The sequence below is a fragment of the Mycteria americana genome, chromosome 21 (genome assembly GCF_035582795.1).
Source record: "Mycteria americana isolate JAX WOST 10 ecotype Jacksonville Zoo and Gardens chromosome 21, USCA_MyAme_1.0, whole genome shotgun sequence".
NCBI classification, from domain to species: domain Eukaryota; kingdom Metazoa; phylum Chordata; class Aves; order Ciconiiformes; family Ciconiidae; genus Mycteria; species Mycteria americana.
The window spans coordinates 3,785,820-3,803,925 of NC_134385.1; the positions used below are offsets into that span (position 1 = coordinate 3,785,820).

Below are 18,106 nucleotides of genomic sequence, written 5' to 3' on the forward strand. Positions count from 1 at the left end.
CACTTTCTTGAATGCTTGCAGAAGCAGCATACCTAAGTCCCAGAGTTTCTGATAAATACTTTGTTAAGATACATCATTTAAGGGTTAGTGTGTTGTATCAGAGACAACTGTGTCAAGTGCTAATATAAAGAGGTGGTGATCAAGCCCGAGGTCAGGATCATTACAAAAATGCATGCTACAAAAGAGGTGTTATTACAGAAGACAGAGTATTTAAAATGCCCCTGAAATGGACACGAATGCTGGGAGTTTGTGGTATTAAAGCCAGAATATATTGCTGACCAGGGAGGAAGAACATGGTATTGAAATAATAAAGCATGTGATTGCAGTAAGGAAATGCTAAGGTAATGGAGACTAACCAATTACCGCCTCAATTTGCACTGCATCTAAATTGCAGAATCCCTTATCTGGACAGGTAAGCCTGATCTTACCTTTCTACAAGTGAATTCTGCTATGCTGTTTTCTTACGAGGGGAAGATCTGCACTGTGAATGAACAAATTACAAGCCTGGTAAAGAAGACCAGCTTAGTGTTGCTTCCTGCCTTTTTTTCTGTACCTAGACTTTAGAAGAAAGCATTCCAACCACAGAAATTTCAGTATTTATGTAAAAAATCCTGTCTTCTAGCTTTCCAAGTGAGGATGAAGCTGTTGAACTAAGTATTTGTGTAAGTGAAATTCAACGGAGTTTTGTGCATGCTTTTTGTGGAAAACTGAATACAACCAAAAAAAGGATGTTGGTTTGTGCGTTCTTTAGACGTAAACGTACACAAGCATTCATTTATCACACAGTTCAGATGACCACTGTCTCAAATCATCTCATCGCTGGATTAAGCCACGATTTACTCCCAGAGTCGAGGGATGCAAACTGTCACTGTTCCCATCTGGCAACTGCCTGAGTGTGTCTGCCAGCCAAGGCCAACGGCAAAGTAAAACCGATTTAACTTCGGCTGCCATCTAGGAGCATACGCGAGCCTTTCGCAGCAGAAATCTGCCAAGCACAAAGCACCGCAGCGCAGGTGCTGTGCTCCGAGAGTCAGTCCCACGTCCTCTTCTCTGGCTTTAGCCTTCAAGGTCACCCAAGCGTCCTGCCGGGACACTGCAAAGCGCTCCTCCATCAGGTCTCAAACAGTGTTTCAAGGCTGTTAATTAAAAACATGGAAGAGGCCTCCGTCCTCCATACTCGGCTCTGCCGGCAACTCAGCCACCGACCGCTTCTCCAGAGGCCGTTCCTAGAGCAATTCGCAGCTTTTGAATTAATTCTCATCTCTCTGAGATCAGTCATTCCCACAGGGAACCCCGCAAAGCCTCTCCTCGAGGCCCGGCAGGCGGTGGAAGCCCATCGCCTCCTCAAGGATCGGTACGTGTAAAACACCCTTCGTTTCCCCAAAACGCTTCGTGCCCTTTGCTGTGGAGAGCCCCGGACGCCATGGGGGGCGGAATACGTCTGAAACCCGCCGCAGAAACCGCGGAGCAGAGGGGAGGCGGGCGGCAGGAACGGGGCCTCCCGCAGCCCCTCACGGCGGGGCGGGTGAGGAGATGGCCGCCCGCCCCAACCGCCGCTACCCCTCAGTGCGGGGATAGAGCTGGCGCATGCGCAGAGTCGCCCCCCTCCATCCGGGTCACCGACCCCCTCCCTCCCCGCAGCTCCCTGAGGCGATGCGGAGGCGAGGGGGCGCGCACGCAGGCGCGTTCCCGCCGCTCCCTTCCCGCAGCCGCTCACTCCGCACGGCGACCGGCGGAGAGTGCGCGCTCCCGCTGCCGCCCCCTGCGCGGCCCCCCCTTCTCCGCCGCTGCCGAGGGGATCCCCGACGAGGAGACGGTGAGCGCTCCCCGCCTCCCCCCAGCGCCCCGCCGCCGGCCATCTGTTGCTCCCCCGTCCCCTCAGCCGTCCTTTCACCGGGAGTCCCGTCCTGAGGTGAGGCGGAGCGGCCCGGCCCGGCGGCGGCTCGCTGTGCCGCGCCGAGCACCGCCCGCCGTCGCCTCCCGGGCGGGTCGGTGAGGGCGCGGCGAGGCCTGGCCGGGTGGAGCAGCGGCGGCGGCGGCGAAGTTGAGTTGTTTTCTCCTTTAACAGGTGCTCGTTAGGGCAGGTATAAAGGGTTTGTTGTTGTTTGTTTTTTTTTTTTAAGAATAATCCCAGAGCGGTCTTTTCCCTCCCCTCGTGTTTATCACATGCCGTATTAACTCTGAACTTGGGTGTTGATCCCCCAGCCCGTTGACTTGCCCAGGGCTGCTCCCCTGGGTAGACCAGTCCTCTGCGGGTTTGCAGGATTGAACCCGAGTTTGTAAACTCCTCGGAGCAGATTGGACTGTTTATGTAGGAATTGCCATGCTGTTTTTAGTCCTTGTGAGTGCTCGGGAGTTTCGGGAAGGATGCGATAATGTACATGAGCTGCTTGTATTTCAGCAGTGCCTGAAGAGTGGGTCCAGACGATGCAAGGGTAAAAACACCAGTTCTGTCTGTACCGAGGCTCCGATACTAAAGCTCTCAATGGCAGAAGCTGCATTTCCAGAGTTTGCTTAAATATCGGAAGACTTTTAGCTTTGTATGAAGTTGAAGAGTTTGCTTTTAAGTGTTTCAGAGGTACCTGTCACCTGGTATTTAAATGATAAGCAGGTATTAATTCTCAGAAGAACAAAGGACTTAGTAAAAGGTCTTGTCCAAGTGGCTTTAGTTCTTGGGATCCTTTTAGTCCTGTGGTGTAAGGCCATTTAATCCAAAATCTAAGGGAGTGATCGAATAGCTTGCTAACAAGTATTGTCCGTTGTCTACACAATGATTTGCTTATAATTTTGAATTGTTTATTGCAGTTAATATTACTGTAGGAATTAGCTGATTGTAATAAATGACTAGCATTTGTCTATTTCCATTCATATCAGACTATCTTATAAATAGGTGCTTCTCACCTTTCCAAGGAGGTAAGTGAAGTCATTCCCTTTTTGCACAGGGGAAGCTGAAGCAGAGCAGTTTGGCTGTTGCACTGATAACCACATTGGTGTACCTGTCAAGCTTGGACTATTTCTCCTCCTGATTTTTGATGCTTTCTAATAATTGCGCAGTAAAATAGTTCTACCTAATCTGTTAAAATATCACTTCTCACAGTACTGTTTCTAACAGTACTTCTTAAATGACATTTGTACCTCAGTCTTACCTGTCTCATCCTTGTTTCAGGGAAGCTATTGGGTATTGTTGCATTGCTTTAGTAACCATGGTGTTTTGATACTGATTTGGGTGAAGTCAGGAAAAACAAGTCATCTGTGGAAAAAAACTAGAATTAACCATGTAGGCTTATGATTAAAAAAATTACAACTGTGATGCATTCTTAATTTTTAAAAAACAAAACATAACTGAAGAAGCTTTTATAGTTCAGTGCTCTCTACAGAAGCTTTTCAGAGTTTGTTTTTATACTGGCAAGAAATGCCATACTGTAAATTATACAGAACTGTTGATCTTGTTGCTGAAATGTTTCCTTAACTTTGACTAAGATTGCTTCTATTAAATCACTTGCCCTGCAGACTGTTTGCAGGAATTCAAGGGAATAACTGCATTGTCTCCTGCAGCTTAATAGTGTACAAGTTTCTACTCTTGTTCTCTAAAGGAACAAGATGATTTCTGGTAATTCAATTTTTGTTACTAGTTGAGAAAAAAATGTAATCTACTTCTTGGCAATGGGGAGGTTTAAACTGCTCCAGGTCTCCCATATCGTTTATACACATCATTTGAGACCTGCTGCCTTTTTACAGAGCAGAAAATATCTTATGGTAAAATGTTTTGTTGCTTTATTTAAATGTTACAACATGATGAATTCATATACAATGAAACTCGAAGCCAGGGAGGCTGTTTGCTGTGTGCAAAGCTGGACACAGTGTGCCTTGACAGGTTTGTGTGTTTTCCATCAGGATTCTTAAACTTCTTTACAAATCTGAAGAGCATCTCTTCTGTGCAATAATGCATGCCTATGCAGAATTTGATGTGTTTCATAATACCACAAATTGCTGTTGTGCAAAAAGCAGTATTTTCCTCATATCAAGGGTATTTATGCTCTAAAAGATTTACAGGGAAGATCTTTTGTGGTGAGCAGAAGACAGGCCTACAGTGCAGGATCACCAGGGCTGTCGTCACAGCTCTGTTTCTGAGCAATCCTGCCTTTGTAGTTTGTTTTAATCTGTGTGCATTTCGAAGGTGGGAATACGCAGGTAGACAACGGTAGTTATTGATTGCCTGTTTCACATGGAACTGGATGAAATGAATCAGGATGCAGAAGACTAAAGATGCAGGGAACTGCAAGTTTAATTTTGTTAATGTTAAGATGCTAACTAGATGGTTTTGCTTATGTCTGTTCACCAGTTCATGCATAGTGAAAATGATAGTGACCTTGTAGCCATCGCTTTATCTCTGTCTACTTCCTAGGTTACTTGAACCGTTTAATGTTATGTAAATTAAATTGTAAAAGAAGCTAGATCTTGTGGCTTTTTTGTTGGCTTTTTTCCTTTCTTTTTTCTTCCCATCCTCTCTTACAGTGTGTGTGGTATTCTGTGATATCTGAGCTCCTGGCATTTGTTTGCAAACATTTCAGTTGTTTGTTATTGATCCCTCTCCAATTCTGAAGCTGATTTGGCAAAGACCTTTGTAATTGTATTGTTTACCTGGCTATCATTCTTGCCTTTTACTGCTCTGTCTTTTGTATGTTGTCACTTTTTCATTTACAAAATTGCCCTATTCTGTTACACTAAACGACATGGAAATAACATGGATGTCTTTTTTCAGAATACAAAATAACAGTTTCAGAGTTTTAGAACCTCCTCATGCTGGAACTTCGAACTTAATTTTAATTCTCTGAATTACTTTAAACAGATTTGGCAAAAGAAGGAAAAACTGGGATTTTTTTTTGCCCCCCCCGGTCTTTAAGTTGGTGTTTTAGAAAGTGTCTTGTATTGCTCTTTTTAACAGTATCAGCTTTATTTTATTTTCAAGCAGATATTTGCGTACTTGTCTCATTAGTGTGTAAAAGATGGTTTCTATTCAAGAAGCCTATACAAAATCTCATTGTACAGAATGTTAGCTAAAAATATAGAGTTCAGGTGTCTTACATGTTTAAATAAAAACCTAGATCTGCCTTCATTTTGTCCATCTCTTTGCTCATTTTTTCCTGAAGTGCTATTCATCTGTGCTAACATACCAAACGGAGGAACATCTCTGTGGTCACTGCAGCGCTTGGTGTTAGTAATCTGCAGATTGCAGCTCCTTAAATGACATAATAGATGATAACAACTTTAAAGGAGGAGTAATGGATTCAGTTGATAATCTATGGATTAAATTCTCTCTCATTTTAATTGTGATGTCTGATTCCACAGTACTAACAGAATGAAGAGAGGAGTACTACTGCAGGCACAGTGTAAGTCAGTAATCATGCACTCCCTTAATCTTATTTTCTTGATGCTTTTGCCTCCCTCCAGTCTGCTTTGTTGACTTCATTTTGCAGTGTGTGAGGCTCAGACAGGCTGAACTTTTTAAAGCTCTTCATAGCGTGGCCAACTTGACCAAATTTTGTGTTGATCTGTATGTTACCTGCTTCCTGTCTTATTCACCATTAATTTAGATCTTTGAATTTGCCAGCATTTCCAAACTCTCCCTTTTCTGTGCCAGTTTTGCTCTCTTGCCTTGTTTGCAAGTCTTCTCCTTCTTTGATTTGTCAGAAAACCAGGTTTTTGGAGCAGTTATGTGTGGGTTAGGTGTTTCTTACTGTGATCTGTACTCCTCTCTGGCAGGGATGCTTGGGGAGGTAGGACCAAAGCCGGGATAAGGCTAGCATGTGGCTCTCAATTCTGTCTGCACCCAGCTTGGCTTGATTGTAGGTGTCTGTGTCCTGTTGCATGTTGGATTGATTAGCCCAGAACTCTCTTGGAGTCTGTGCTGCCAAGCCAGATGGTGGCTTTTGTTTTTACTGTGTTGGCGTATTTTCTTTCCCTTTTCTCTTTCCTTTTTGCATGAATCAGCGAGCACAAAAAATTAGGTTTCCACCAGCTACATGCTTTCTTGCATTTATATCCTTCTTTTGGTGATGCTGAGGAGTGTTTCCTGTGAAAATTTTGAAACTTGCTGTGTTGGGAAAATTTAGCCAGCTCTGTGCATGACTTTGTAATGGTTTGACTAAAGGTGTGACAGGGAACCGGTGCAGTTATGCGTGCATGTGCGCACATTGCTTCAGACAGCTTTTATGTATCCGCACCGAGGTTACATGGATTTAACTCATTTAAGTTAGCATCACACCTTGCTTGTGTGTCTCTAAGCAGTTTGTAAATACTTAAAATAGGTACTAAATCTTTTTTTCTCATTTTCACATGCTGTTTCTCCTTAAGTACAAAGTGCTGGGAATGTTTGGGTGTTGTTGATTAGAAAATTTGTCTTAAGCCTTTTCCCATGAGCGAGCATTGATTTATTATGGATTTTTTAATGCATTTTTTAGTGCATATTGGTTTCCGTTGATGGCATTTCTTGGTGCCTGCTTCAAAAGAGTAAGCTAGTTAAGCAAATACTCAAATGAGATCATTGCCAATGAAACATAATATATTTACTTACCTTTTTTTTAGTGTTATGTCACAAATTAACACCCTCTCCAAATCTAGGTATAGTACAGTTACATGTTTTCTATCATTTACATTAGAATATACAGTAGTGTGATAACCTCCTCGTGACTTTTGCAGCCATAGGTGGCAAAAGGTATGCTCTGTTAAAATCATCTTTATTGTGTAAAAACTAGTTTGTTACCTAAAGTCTTTTATTTCGTCTCTCGCTTGTTTGCACTGTTTTTCTCCCTTGACGTGTTTACTGCAGGCTATAGATACTCTCTTACCTGTGGGAAAGGCATGCTCCAGTGCTTAGGAGAAGGAAATGTCCTCACATTAGGAGATCTTGGGGTTTGTTCCCGTATCTGGCACTGGCTCGGAGAGGCTTTGGACAGATGACTTAACTTTGCTGTATACGTGTGTTCCCATTGATGAAATAAAGATATTTCTTCACATATCAGAAGCCTACTCTGATTACTTGGGAAGTGCTTTTAACTTATTAAATAAGAAATTACTGTTAACTGAAAAGCGTGTCATGGAGAAAAGCTTCTAGAACAGTATTGTAGTTCTTGATTTATGTCAGAGTAAAGGGAGGAGAAATTTCATTTACTTGACTGAGTGACTTTATCTTCCTTTTCATAGATTGAACAGCAGTGTCTTTATCCCATTTGCAGAAATGGGATACAGTGCTTCTGTTTTGTGGATGAGAGGACAAGTTTCATGTTGATTTCTATTATTTTTTGTAAAATTATTTGCCTTAATAAGAACAGTCAAAACAAGAAGCTGTGATATCTTCACATTCTGTTTTGGTTTTGGTTTTTGGAATGGCAGACCCCTACTAGAAACTGGAACGTAAAGAAGAGTTGCTTTGGGTGAACGATGCTCAGAGATACTATGAAGTCCTGGAGTGACAGCCAGTCAGACCTCTACAGCAGTGACCAAGAAGAGGAAGAACAGATGATTTTTGGAGAAAATGAAGATGATTTGGAAGAGATGATGGATTTAAGTGACTTGCCTACCTCACTCTTTGCTTGCAGTGTTCATGAAGCTGTGTTTGAGGTACAGGAAGAAAAGGTAAGGTAGAGAGAGGCATATTTGGGGTATAGTATTGTAAGTATAGATACAGCTATTGGAACATTTTTGTCTTTATTTTCAGTATATTACTGCATATTATAACTGAGGGGAAAAACCCAAAGTACTTACCTGGTAAGCTCAGATCAGAATGAGTACAGTTACCAAAGAGCAGATAATACTACACTTTTCTGGCATTTGAAATTATTAATGGATATACAGTGCTTCTCCCATGAAAAGCTCTTCTGATTCCCCCCACCCCCCCCCTTTATTCAAGGTACCAAATCCAAGGGCAGATTTAAATAATAAAATCTGAAAGCAAATTTAAATGTTTTATTTTAAGGCAAGGATTCTGTTAAAAGAGCATTATAAATTTGCAGGATGTGTGTTCTGACTTGAACATTTTGCAAGTGGCTTATAAAGACCTTGTAATAAACTAAGTCTTCTCTGGCCTGCTAACATTTGTATTCAGTCAAATCTGTACTTTCCCTTTCCTTCCAAGAGCATCAGGAAGAATTATGTACGTTACATGAGTGAGGGAAGATAGGAGGGGCTGATATGAAAGCTTTGGTCTGTGGCTTCTTCAGTTTCCATTTACAAAAGTACTTACGAAGCCTACAGTTTTGCTGAAAAGTTTTCAACATTTGAGGGAAAGGTGTCATGTCAGATAGGAAATGCTGCTCTCTGCCTCAGTTTCTAAATTCTGTACTTCTATTTAAGTCAATCTTTCAAATATGTGCTGTGCGCTGAATTCCTAAGCCAGTGCTGCTAACAAATGGACATCGTACGTTCAAAATAAAAGGAACAGTGATCGGTTGAGAACGCGCACATGGTGTCACATAAACAGTTTGTAAAGCAGCTTACAGATGCCCTTTTGGGTCGGGAGGATGATATTACATAATGAGAGCTGTTGCTCTTGTAGTTTGTTATAATTGTATTCGTATGGGTATGAAAGAAAGGTGCCAGAAAAGGCTGTTGAGTCTTTAGTGGCTTATTTTCAGATGCAATGCTTTTATTTTTTCTTCCTCATGGTTTATAGAGAGAATGAGATACAGTTCATTAGCCATTATTTATGTGCCTGGTGTCAAATGGTTTTCTTCAAAGAACGTGAGTTATTGCTAGCCTCTGTACGTCCGTAGAAGAGTTAATTTCTAGCCTTGTATAGTAGTGCTGTTTTAACTGGAAAACAAAACAGGTGATGTATAAGAGTATGTAAATCATATGTCATCTAATTTTAAAAAATTGCAAGATGATGTCTCCCTTTCTAGGTAAATTTTTAACTCACTGATGACTAATTTAAATTGTCACTGTTTCTACTAGATCAGCTTCTAGTTCGAAAGACTTTTGTAAGCGGGGAGCACTCCGTTTGTTTCAGTGGTTACTACCCTTGGACGAAGGTAGTAAAGCATCAGTTAATCAATGGAATATTAAATAATGCACTGGACTCATTTAACTCTGATGCTACAGAAACAGTACCTCATAATTCATTGTGTGTCCAGTATAGAAAGCGTGCACAGGAAATGTTGCCATGCTGAATTGTTTTGCACGTGTCTATATGTGATTTGTCACTTTAATGCACGTTTGCTGTTTTCCACGGAAGTGTTCTCACAGCATGTCCGTGCGTACGAGGTGCATCAAGGGAGGTGTGCTAGCTTTTTCTCTTGATTATACTGGGATAGTTAGTTGCCACATTAAACCACTTGTAAATTTAACCACAAATTTAAAATTTTAAATTTTTAATTTAAAATATAGTTTGTGAAGTGTACTGATTGTACTGTCAGCAAGCTCATCTAAGCTGATTGTCATAGCCAAGACATTAGTTTAGAATAGGTCAGAATTATATATATCTCTAAATTGAGTGTTTACTATGCAGACTTCTTCCTAGTGCTTGGAAGAGTAGAGGTGCTTTGATATATTATATGGCTTTTATCTGTTTTATGAAATTCAGCTTAGTCAGCCCCTGGACACACATTTCAACGGCTTGGCTTACTTCTGCCTACGTCTTCTTTTAAAGGCTGAATGCGCAGCAAACAGTTAATGAAACAAATGGAAATTGTGCTGTCTGTGCACGAACAGAAAGCAATTTGAAAATTTGTGGTGGTTTTAGGGGTTTTGGGGGGTGGGGGGGTTGGGTGGTGTTTCATGGCACTTATGGTTTTGCTACCCAACGTTCTTCTAGTTCATTTGGTAACGCTGGCAAAGCTAGCAGCACTGGCAAGCAGACTATCAAAATCAGTCTTCCTCTTCCCTGATATTGTAGTAGTCACCACGGTACAAAATAGGTTGCCCGGTTCTGTATGTAGGCACAAATATTTTATGCTCAGCATTTTCATTTGTTCAACTTCACGTAAGTGAGTAATGATTAATATTCTGGTGAGGAGAAAAGGCTAAAAAGACACTATTGATTTGAAATCTGCATAATTCTTATGAAGCATTTTGCTTAGGTTCTATTTCTGCCCTGATTCTTTCATCCGTGGGTTGTTTTTTTTTTTGACATTTTTTAGCTACATTTCTGTTTTTACTGCTGATTTGTTAAAGCAACACTTAAACATTAACAGTTCATGTTGAATTGACTGTTAAGTTGTCGAATGTAAGGCAGTCAGTTTCCACTTGTAGGTTAAATACACGGTATGTTTACAGAAAAACTGTGAGATGTCTAAGCTGGCATACATTTTTTTAATAATTTTGTCTTTTACATAGCATCTAAAAGTGTTTTTTCAAGTTGAGTTCAAACAGCAAAAGGTGAAAAATCCAGATAGAAACAATACGTACTTTTACTGTTTCTCAAATATTCACCTTTTGGAGGGTAATGTCATGATTGGAACACTGTCTTCATTTTCAGTTGCAGGGCTGATGCACTAGATTGCAGTATTGTGTTTGTCAAGTACAAAATTTGGCCAGTGTGCAGAAGGAACAGGTTTTCTGATTTAATAAAGACCTCGACGTACAGATTGGAGAAAATTGTGCAAAATAATATTTTTGTTAAAACTAACATAGGCATCATCTGAAGAATTTCTTCAGCCCTATTTAAAATGAAAGCCCCTCATCCTGTAATTATTTTCACAGGAATGAAGGCATCAACAGGATTTTTGTAAAGAGAGCGGTCTCTGTTGGAATCAAGCAAATTAACTGTTGTAATTGGAAAGAGTTCGTAATGAAAAAGTACTCCTTTTCTGCTTATTTGCTTATGTAGATCTCTCTAAATAACTTAATATTATCAGAACATAGTAAATAAAATTGAAAAGAGATTGCTTGCATGCTTCTCATCTATTGATTTTAATCTGACTTTCTACAGTGAATGAAAACTTACACCAGGGAATTTCCTAGTGCATTTACACTAGGAAAAAAAAGAAATATCTGCAAATTAGGTCTCTTGTAGATCAGAGAACTAGTAAATTAAAACAGATTGAATTTCATAACAATGCAGTTGTTGGGTTTTTTTAGAGAACTTGAGGATAAGATTCCATATTCAATAAAACATGATTTTTTTCAATTTTTTATTTTTGTGAACACGTGTTGTTTAGTGATAATAGATTTTTGTCTCTTCCAAAGTAGTCTTATTCATCCTGAGAATTTTGACATTTTCCGTAAGCACTCAGTACTTTAGTTTATCTAATATAAAAATTAACTGATTTGCATAGTATTTTTGGAGACACTTGGGTGGAAGTCATGTGCAAGTACCAGTATTTTCCTTGACATTTGCACTTTTGAGTAAGTGTCGCTAGGTGGCAGTTTATGCATTAAGAGTTTTGTAGGCTTGTTCACATCAATGTGCTCTTGGAATTCAGATTTAAATAGTGAGACAAAGCAGTACTACACTGAATACAGATCTGCAAGTCGGGGTAATTGAGGGAAGTATGGAAGGTGCAGGTTTAGAAGGTGATTAAAGAAATTATTGGGATTTGGGAGAGGAAAGTGAAAGGAAAATGTGTTTTCATTGAGTGAAAATGTTCATTTTGTGTTTGGAGAATCTTTGTACTTCATCTCTAGGAAAGATTTGAAGCACTTTTCACAGTCTACGATAATCAAGTTACATTCCAGTTGTTTAAAAGCTTTAGAAGAGTAAGGATAAACTTCAGCAATCCAGAGGCAGCAGCAAGAGCACGGATAGAACTGCATGAAACTGACTTCAATGGGAAAAAGCTGAAGCTGTACTTTGCACAGGTATTACTGTGTATTACCTTTGCATTACCTTAGTATCACACACTAAGATGTGTCCCTGTTTCTTCTTTGTTCCACTTTTGCCCACGAGTTTAATTTGTGATGGAGATCTGAAGTTACCTTCAACCTCATTCTTTTAGACCGAGATGTATTATTTTCACTCACTGAGAAAATTCATGCTTTAGGGGACAGTTTTGCTTTTCAGCTTGAGCTTACAGAGTTGTAATTGGTGTGGAACAGTCGCTGTAGTGTAGTGATGCAAACCACCTTCCCTCATACCTAAACAGAAATGTGCTGAAAGAAAACAAGTGGGTCCAAAGATGTCTTTATAATGGTGCTTTACAGGCATATTCTTCTTGTTGGATTAGCAGCTTGCATGTGTCATATACAGCTACGTTGTCAGCACTTACATAGGCCAGTTTCTTACCTGCAGCATTTCTCCAAGGTGTCATACCAAGAACTGACAAAAGCTGTACTATTATTGTTAAAGCCAGGCTGAATCAAGCATTGCTAATACAGAGAATGGGCATGAATTACTGGGGAAGTAGTCTAAATAAAAAGAGAACTAATATTTGTCATCTTACTTTGTATCTCCTGGCTTTTGTCTTCAGGTACAGGTATCCAGTGAAATAGGCGACAAGTCCTACCTCCTTCCTCCACAACCTGTTAAACAGTTCCTGATATCACCACCTGCGTCTCCACCAGTTGGATGGAAACAGAGTGAAGATGCAACTCCTCTGATAAACTATGACTTGCTTTGTGCTGTCTCCAAGTTGGGGCCAGGTGGGACTATTTACCTGCTTTTGTTGTGTTACTTAACTTCAAAAATAGTTATCGACGGAATTTATCTACTTATCTTTCTTTCTGTGAGAAGAAACTGAGTCTCTCTTGTGTGATGTTTCTTACTTGAACAGAATGATCCATCACTTTTTTTACTTAATTTGTTAATTGATTGAAAGTATAGCACAGAACTGGATTGTAATCGTCAAACTTCTTTATGAGCCGTCTGAGGAAACATGTGGTTTGCTTTCTGTGACAAGAGGGGATCGGGAGGCTTAATGTTTTCAAATGCTTTTGTAGCTTTTAATTTACAAATGTCATATAAATGTACAGCATAAATGATGTCACTTAAAAATTTGCATGCTGCTTGTCTTCTGAGGTCTTCAGTGTTTCACGATAGTTTTTTACATCCCTCCCGCCCTTCCTTTAAATACTGATTAAAAGATTGGTTGTATTCAAAGGACAGTATAACAGATACAGGGACTATTTTAAAACATTTAGCAGGTCTGGTGAAGTGTGGAAGTTGAGCAAATTAAAGGTGAGACAGGAATAAATGAATATTTGATTGTGTTACTGCAGCTGTTAAGGAGTTTTTGAGATAAAGTGGCTTAATGTTGTTCCTTGGGGATGTTCTTAGCATGATTTTTGTTCGCTGCTCTTCAGGGGAGAAGTACGAGCTTCATGCAGGAACAGAATCAACTCCTAGTGTAGTTGTCCATGTCTGTGAAAGTGAGACAGAAGAGGAAGATGAAATAAAAAATCCCAAACAGAAGATCATGCAGACAAGGCGCCCAGAACCACCTGCAACAATACTGAATGAATCTAAAGCATTTGATTGTACACTGGAGGTAGGGGGTACTATGCACTGTTAAATTGTGTGATGCTCAAGATAGTATCAAAAAATCAGACACTTAATGAGTACATGTGTTGATGTCTGTACTGCTGCTATATGTTATGTATAGCGACAACAGATTTTACTTGTAGTTGTCTCTCATGTTCAAGATTTTGGATGCCAATGCTCTGAAAAGCACTTTAATTTTAGGGACTAGTCCCCCAAGTGTAGCAAATCCACCTGACTTGAAATAGTGAAAAATAGGAAGTCTGGTTGTGGTTTTGTTGTTTTGTTTCGGTTCTTAAGATGTTACCCTTTTCTTTATACTGTACAGCATGATGTACCAAGTGCTGAAATAATATCTTTCTTACTGTCACAGTTGGATTCAAGAAAGTTCATTGTATAGCAATTAAAAGCTGATCTGTACTGGTACAACAGCTTCCAATTAATGTAGTGTTAAATACAAGTGAAACGTACTCTTTATGCTAAAATTCCTTCCCAGCTAGTAATCTTCTGAAGTGAAGATAAATCTTTGCTTTTCTCAGAAATGCCAAGTATGTGTTTTTAATTTGACATGAGGCACAAATACACGTATAGAACTAAATTCAAGTAGTTTTGCTAACTACACGGAGAAGAATACAGAAGGAAGAACCACAGACCACTGAGAAGACAGACTCCGAGTCTGTCGCCAACACTACTGCTGCTACTATCTGTGATGGTACACCGATAGGTACAATGGTTTGCACTGACACCTGATTAGGAGTGAGTTACAACATGGAGAGTGAAATACGGATTCATCTATTGAATGTGTTGTCTCTGATCCTCTCTGAAAATCCAGTAACGTTTGTTCCTCTACAGTCCTAGAGATGGCCGACATTTAGAGATAAATTCAGCGACTGTTATGTTATGACTAAGTTATGTTAGGAGATAGAACATCTAGGGTTAACTTTTAACTTGTGCTCCTGAACTTCTCCAGTCTGTTTCGTATTTTTTTAAGACAATCAGTTGCCTGGCTTAGCCAGTTTTTATGCAGTTTCAGCCCTTGTTTGCTGTTTTTCATGAAGACTTTTTCTGTGTGGCATCCTGTCTGTCTGATAGAGCATCGGCTACTGTTGAGACCAGGATGCGTCTTTTAAAATACAGATCTTTACTTTTGTGATCTTGTGTTATGTGTTTTAGTAGGAGGAAAATATGCCTCGGTATAATGACACATGCTCCTATACTTTTATGCTATTTTATAATCAACCTTTTTTAGTCTAGACGGATTCTTCTTTTTTCTATTTAAAAAAATATTTGTGAACAAACCAGGCTGCTGATGTTCATATATATAAATCATTCAGAAATTGGCCTTTTTCAAATTCATTTTAGTGTGTTTCAATTCTACATGAAGCGCTTATTGAATTTTCAAAAGTGTTTTTCAATTGATTGACGGCAGAGAGAAAAAGTAATGGTCATGAATTTGCATGGGCATGGTAGTTTTCAACTCCGTATTGTGCCAGCTCGTGATCCCTTCCTGCCACCAGCTTAAAGTTGCAAAACGGGATCCTGCAGGCAGGTCCCTGTTCCAGAGGCAGGGGTAGTATATATTAAAAAGGTAGGAAAATGGGGTTTGTTCATCTTGTCTCCACAGGCATGATATTTATGTATCTCTTCAGGTATTAAACACACTCAACGTCCGACTTCTCTATCTCACTGTTCCATGTTATTAAAAAAAAAAAACAACAAAAAACTTGTATTGTCCATCAGGCTTGTGTATTTTTAAAATTCCAGAAGTCCATCTTGGATTTTCTGTGGTGTTTATATTTTGTTCATTGTTTAATTTCTACCCCATTGTAGAAGTTGCTGTAAGTAGGAATAAGTGGAAAACCTTCAGAAACAGTTTTATAAGGCAAATCAAGCAAGTAATGTTGTCGGTGTATTGTGTAAAATGTATAACAACTTGCATTCCAACATCTTCCACTGTGTAAAGACACTTAAAATAAAAAACAATGCAGTGCCATTCAGATGTGGTTTTTTAACTGTATTCTGTAGTGGCCCGAGTTTGATACATCAAGTGTTCTAATAGTATTGCGTGCTTGTGCAATGGAGTGAACAGTCGAGATAATTTATGGTTTTCCATAAGCAAATTATTGGAAAAATAGCACTGGAGACGTTGGGGATTTCAACGGAAAAATCCTGGGAAGAGCTGGGCTGAAGGAGGGCCTGAGAAGGTTTTTACGGTGGTTTTGGGTGCCTGTCACAGCGGAGTTCCTTTGAACGTTTACCTCACGTTCATTTGGAATGGGAGTTTGACACCTGCTTCGGCTGTTGTGGGAGGGAATGTCCGGTTTGGGTTGCAGTATTGTGCTCAAAGTTATCGTAATAAAGGTAAGTAATTACTTGTTTTGAAAAATCTCCAAAGACCCAATTTCCCCAGGAAGGAAAGGGTCAGACTTTATATAAAATGTGCATGCACTGATCAACAAAACTGAAACATCAGCTTGTTGCACTGATGTGTGTTTGCCACCAGGTTCCCGTCTCTCTCTCGGATCAGGCAAATTTCAGCAGTGTGTTTGTCTTAGCCGGTAGAGGGAAGCTGTGCGCCCTTCTCCTGACACGCATTGGTGCAATAGAATTGAATTCTATTAAAAATGCTACAAAATCACATTCCTTTACTGTATGGGAAGCTGTGCCTCCTTTCCGTGACAGTGCCTAGGGGCCCCATTGTGCAAATATAATGGGAGACTTTGTCTAGCACAATGCCCGCCTCAGAATTTGTGGCGAAGGCAGGGCTTCGCAGGAGCTGAAGGGAATTAGGTGGCTGGCTCCTTGCAAGTACTGATGTGGGTGGGCAAGGAGGAGGCAAAGCAGAGGCTTCACAAAAAGGAAACTTGAATTTAGCCATCGATCAGTATCAGAAGTGATTCTACTCCGCTTTTGCTCTGTCCATAATCTCCAGGGTGGCAGAGCCTTCCCTGTAAAATGAATGAAGTTCAAGTTTGCTTTATTTACTCCGTGTGATGATTCAGTAACAACCATCAGAACCTGTTTCTCTTAATCACTGACCTGCTATTAACTCAAGTGCTATTTTTAGAAGTGGGCTTGCACAGAGGCACCAACTGTGCCTAGTCCTTTCTGAGATTGCGCTTTGTGTAAATAAATATCCCAAATTCCTTTAAAGCATTCTTGAGAAGCAGCTGAAAAAATGTATGGTCTTTTCTTTGGGCAGTCTGTCTGTGTATTCTGGAGGAAAAGTTGCCGGGGGTGCTTTGTTTTTATTTTAAAATAGTTGGGAATGGGCCCTATTTTTGCAATCCTGTGATTACTGCTTCTTGTTCTATTTCTACCTTGTTACTGAACTGCTTCCCCCCTGAAAGACCTCATGCATAAAATGTCTCTTGCTTAATTTATTCCATGAAAGGTTATGTTTCCATTTTTTGTCTGGGTTTGGATTACTGATCTTTTTTAGCCCAGAACAGAAGATTGTCTTATGAATCTTACGCCTACCAGGTTTTGTTTACTTGCTCTGCTTAATGTGTAAAACTTGCTAGGAGGGGTCCATGGTCTAGTGTGCTTTTAATGTGGAAAGAGACCACGGCCAAGCCTCATTCCCTTGGAGAAAAATGCAGAAGTATTTCCTTTACTAAACCAAACAGGAGGTGCACACCTGGCTGGATCTGTGAGTCTTTGTTCCTGTGTGGGCTTACGCGGCACCTGCAATACATCATTCCGGGATTTCTCCATTCCACACGCATGAAGGTCAGCCTGAGGTGCGCAGAGCCGCCGACGGAGCTGGACGGTGACGCTGAAGTCAGCGGGAGGGAACTGTGGTCCTTGATACCTCAGGGAATGTCTGCTTCAGCAGCCGTGTACCTTTGTTCTGAGCAAGATAAAATACTTTTTCTCCTGTAGCTATTGACCGAGCTGAAATCTGAGTGAGCGTGACTACGAGGTTGTCTCCTAACATCAGTCGTAGAGCTTGAGGAAGGTTTGCACGATGTCTGTCTGAATGTCTCCGTACCCTTTGCCTGAAGATCAGGGCTAGAGACTTTGTGTCGGTCCCGAGGTACCCACCTTAATGGAGAGACAGGTGGAATCTTGTGCTTTGGTCGTTTATGCATTTTAATTTTTAAGTTGTGTTTGTATTAAGTCACACTAGAAAACATGCAGTATTTTAAAGGTTAACTAATGTGTTAAAATCCTCTTCTGAAGAAGGTCTCCTGCGTTTTAACGTGTTGGCACGTTGAGGCTTGCAGAAGGGAATGTTTGATTTCCTTGGTGAAGCGAACGTATTCCAACTATAGTATCAGCGGAAACCCCGATGTCAGCGATACTAGGGTGAGGCAGTGGGAAAGGTACTTACGGCAATCTGTTGTTTTGCTGCGTTACATAAAATATAAACCCAACAAATTGTGTATCCTTTCTGACTCTATAGCCAATGACCGTGTCCCTGTTTGAACAACGTGGCACAGCAAGCAGGGATTAGGGAGGGCAGCCAGGTTTAGATCTGCTCTCTGCTGGGGCAGCTCGCTTCAGCTCTGCAGTTCAGTTCCGTCCCTTGCAGGGGTGGTTTGTAATTGTTTTTTGTGACCGTGGGTACAGTACCGAGGCCCTGATTTCATAATACGATTCTAGACTCAACGAATATGTAGTCGGTCGTGATACCTGTTGTAATATGTCTGTTCTCTCTTTTTTTCTTACTAAGACAGTTCCGGTGTATTC

At 40.5% G+C, this 18,106-nt stretch overlaps 1 protein-coding gene across 5 annotated transcripts; it reads left to right on the top strand.

Annotated features, from left to right (window-relative positions):
• Positions 1-1,617: 1,617 nt before the first annotated feature.
• RCAN3 (RCAN family member 3) lies at positions 1,618-15,408 on the top strand. Of its 5 annotated transcripts, XM_075522255.1 has the most exons (7): positions 1,618-1,816; positions 5,350-5,390; positions 6,830-6,912; positions 7,393-7,635; positions 11,623-11,796; positions 12,405-12,576; positions 13,237-15,408. In XM_075522255.1, the coding sequence occupies exons 4-7, from the start codon at positions 7,441-7,443 to the stop codon at positions 13,443-13,445; spliced, it is 750 nt and encodes a 249-aa protein (XP_075378370.1). In that variant the 5' UTR covers positions 1,618-1,816; positions 5,350-5,390; positions 6,830-6,912; positions 7,393-7,440; the 3' UTR covers positions 13,446-15,408. The 5 variants fall into 5 exon arrangements, with proteins under 5 accessions (XP_075378370.1, XP_075378367.1, XP_075378371.1 ...); XM_075522252.1 differs by lacking the exon at positions 6,830-6,912; XM_075522253.1 differs by lacking the exons at positions 1,618-1,816; positions 6,830-6,912 and adding an exon at positions 1,892-1,912.
• The last annotated feature ends 2,698 nt before the right edge of the window (positions 15,409-18,106 follow it).